The 2,659-nt window shown below is 55.9% G+C and overlaps 1 protein-coding gene across 1 annotated transcript in view; it reads right to left on the minus strand.

Annotated features, from left to right (window-relative positions):
* Positions 1-2,357: 2,357 nt before the first annotated feature.
* ETH_00041885 (uncharacterized protein) overlaps positions 2,358-2,659 on the minus strand; it is a gene marked incomplete at both ends in the record, with an annotated part of 405 nt that continues 103 nt past the window's right edge. The window contains one exon of the mRNA XM_013375323.1: positions 2,358-2,656. Coding sequence (XP_013230777.1) covers positions 2,358-2,656 — 299 coding nt within the window. The remainder of the gene's footprint in view (positions 2,657-2,659) is intronic.

Here is a 2,659-nt window from a genome sequence, read left to right on the forward strand (position 1 = left end):
TACAAGACACCTCTCGCGCGTCTGCTGCGGCTGCTGCTACTGCTGCTGCTGCTGCTGTTTCTGCTGAGACAGTATATGCTGCTGAAACTGCTGCTGCTGCTGCTGCTGCTTCTGCCAAGACACCGGGTGCTGCTGAAAGCGCTGCTACTGCTGCTGCTGCTGCTGCTGCTGCTTCGGCTAGGACAGCAGATGATGCTGAAACTGCTGCTGCTGCTACTGCTGCTGCTGTTCTTGTTGTTGCTGCTGCTGCTGTTGCTGCTGCTGCTGTTAGGGTGTGTACTTTTCTCCTCTTCTCCCGTGGCTCTTCAAGCAGCAGCAGTCGGCGCCGGGGCGCTGCGCTGCAGCAGCTAATTTAGGGTTTAGGGTTTAGGGTTTAGGGTTTGGTGTAGAAAAGCCTATTAATGCAGCAATGAAAACAGTGAGTATGTGCACAGGCTGCTGCTGCTGCTGCTGCTGCTGCTGAAGGGCGCGAGCCAGCAGCAGCAGCCCCAGGCTCAACGCATGCAAGCTGTGGCTGCAGGACTAAAACAGCGTCTAAACCCTAAACCCTAAACCCTAAACACTAAACACTAAACCCTAAACTCATTTTAAATCCTTCTCCGTGGGCTCTCTCCCTCCGTCTTTGACAGAGAGGTATGGGCAAGCAGCGCATGCAGGCGAGGGTTTAGGGTTTAGGGTTTGCCTTTAGGATTTAGGGTTTAGGGTTTAGGGTTTAGAGTTGAAAAGGACACCCCAGAGCGCTGAATGAGCACCGCGACGCCGCCCGGAGGCCAGGAATACCCAGCAGCAGCAGCTGCAGCAGCAGCTGCAGCAGCAGCTGCAGCAGCAGCATATGCAGCAGCAGCAGCAAATGCAGCAGCAGCAAATGCAGCAGCAGCAAATGCAGCCGCAGCTTTCAACCCCTTGTTTGCTTCAGCCTAGGGATGCCACAGTCGCAGCAGCAGCAGCTGCAGCAGTAAAGGCAGCAACAGCAGCAGCGGCAACAGCAGCAGCAACAGCAGCAGCAGTGGCAGCCGGAGCAGTAGCAGTAGCAGCAATTGTAGCAGCATGAACTGCAGCAGCAACAACAATTTGAGCAGCAGCAACTGCAGCAGCAACAACAATTGTAGCAGCAGCCACTGCAGCAGCAACTACAGCAGCAGTAACCGCTGCAGCAGCAGCAGCAAAAGTCAGGGCGAAAAGGAGGCAGCCATTTCGGGGCTGAGGACCCCTTTTTAGGGTTTAGGGTTTAGGGTTTAGGGTTCCTTGTTGATATTTTGGCCTCTAGGGCCAAACGAATTTTGGGCCTAGGATCCGATCTTGAGGGTTTAGGGTTTAGGGTTTAGGGTTTAGAGGAGGCGCCAGCAGTGCAGCTGTAGGATTTAGAGTTCAAGATTCAAGGGTTTGCAGCTGCTGCTAGGGTTTGTTGCTTCTAGGGCCAGTTCCTAGGGTTCAGCGCCTAGGGTTTAGGGTTTGGGGTTTAGGGTTTAGGGTTTAGGGTTTAGGGTTTGCAGGAAAATGTTGTTTCGGGACGCGGCGCACTTCCGGCAATTCTTCCAAAACTGGAACGGCCGCTGCACTGACCACAAAACCCTAAACCTCCTTTGCAAGAAGTCCTACAGGGTTTACTTCTGCGACCCCGTCATGGTAGGGTTTAGGGTTTAGGGTTTAGGGTTTAGGGTTTAGGGTTTGGGGTTTGGGGCTTGCGGGTCTGGAGGAGGCTGCGTAGACGGGGGGGCGTCTTGGGGTTTGGGCTTGGGGGGGTTGGGATGCAGGCTGCGGGGGGATTTAGGGTTTAGGGTTTGGGGTTTAGGGTTCGGGGTTTAGGGTTTGGGGTTTAGGGTTTAGGAGGGTTTAGGGCTGGGGGGAGCGTCTGCTGGATGCGGCGGGAGGCTTCGGATTTCGGGTTTAGGGTTTAGGGTTTAGGGTTTTGGCTGCTGCACAGGGGTCCCGCGCGGAGAGCGCTAAACCCGAAACCCTAGTAAACCCTAAACCCTAAACCCTAAACCCTAAACCCTTGTTTGTGTTCAGTACAACTATTTGTTCCTGGCGACTCTCTCCAGCGGAATTGCAATTTGCTGGTCTATGCGCTACTTGCTTTACAACCCAGACGTCCAGTAAGCCCTAAACCCTAAACCCTAAACCCTAATTTGCAGCCCCAAACCCTAAACCCCAGCTGGAGACGCGGCGCCCAGACTCGAGGCCGCGGCTAGTTCAGCTCTGACCAGCGCAGAACTAGACCAAACCCTAGACCCTAATCCCTAAACCCTAAACCCTAATTTGGCGTATTTGCAGCTTTCGCCGCGGCGACGGCCGCAAGCTGATGGCCGACAGATGGCAAAAGAGCCTCTACTCCCTTCCTTACTTCAACAGCGCACTCAGGTGCTGCTGCTGTTGCTGCTGCTGCTGCTGCTGCTGCTGCTGTGCTGCTGCTGCAGCTGCATCTGCCAGAGTTGCTCTATCTGCTGCTGCTCGCCTGCTGCCGCATCCGCTGCTGTGCTGCCGGACTCGCTGGGGCTGCTGCTCCTATTGCTGCTCCTGTTGCTGCTGCTGCTGCTGCTCCTATTGCTGCTGCTCCTGCTGCTGCTATTGCTGCTGCTGCTACTGCTGCTGCTGTGAGCGCCGTGGCCCACTGCGCCCTGCTGGCGAGCTGCCGTCGCCGCCGCCACCGCCGCCGCGG

The sequence above is a fragment of the Eimeria tenella genome, genomic scaffold (assembly GCF_000499545.2).
Source record: "Eimeria tenella Houghton genomic scaffold, Eth_scaff2699, whole genome shotgun sequence".
In the NCBI taxonomy this organism is placed as follows: domain Eukaryota; phylum Apicomplexa; class Conoidasida; order Eucoccidiorida; family Eimeriidae; genus Eimeria; species Eimeria tenella.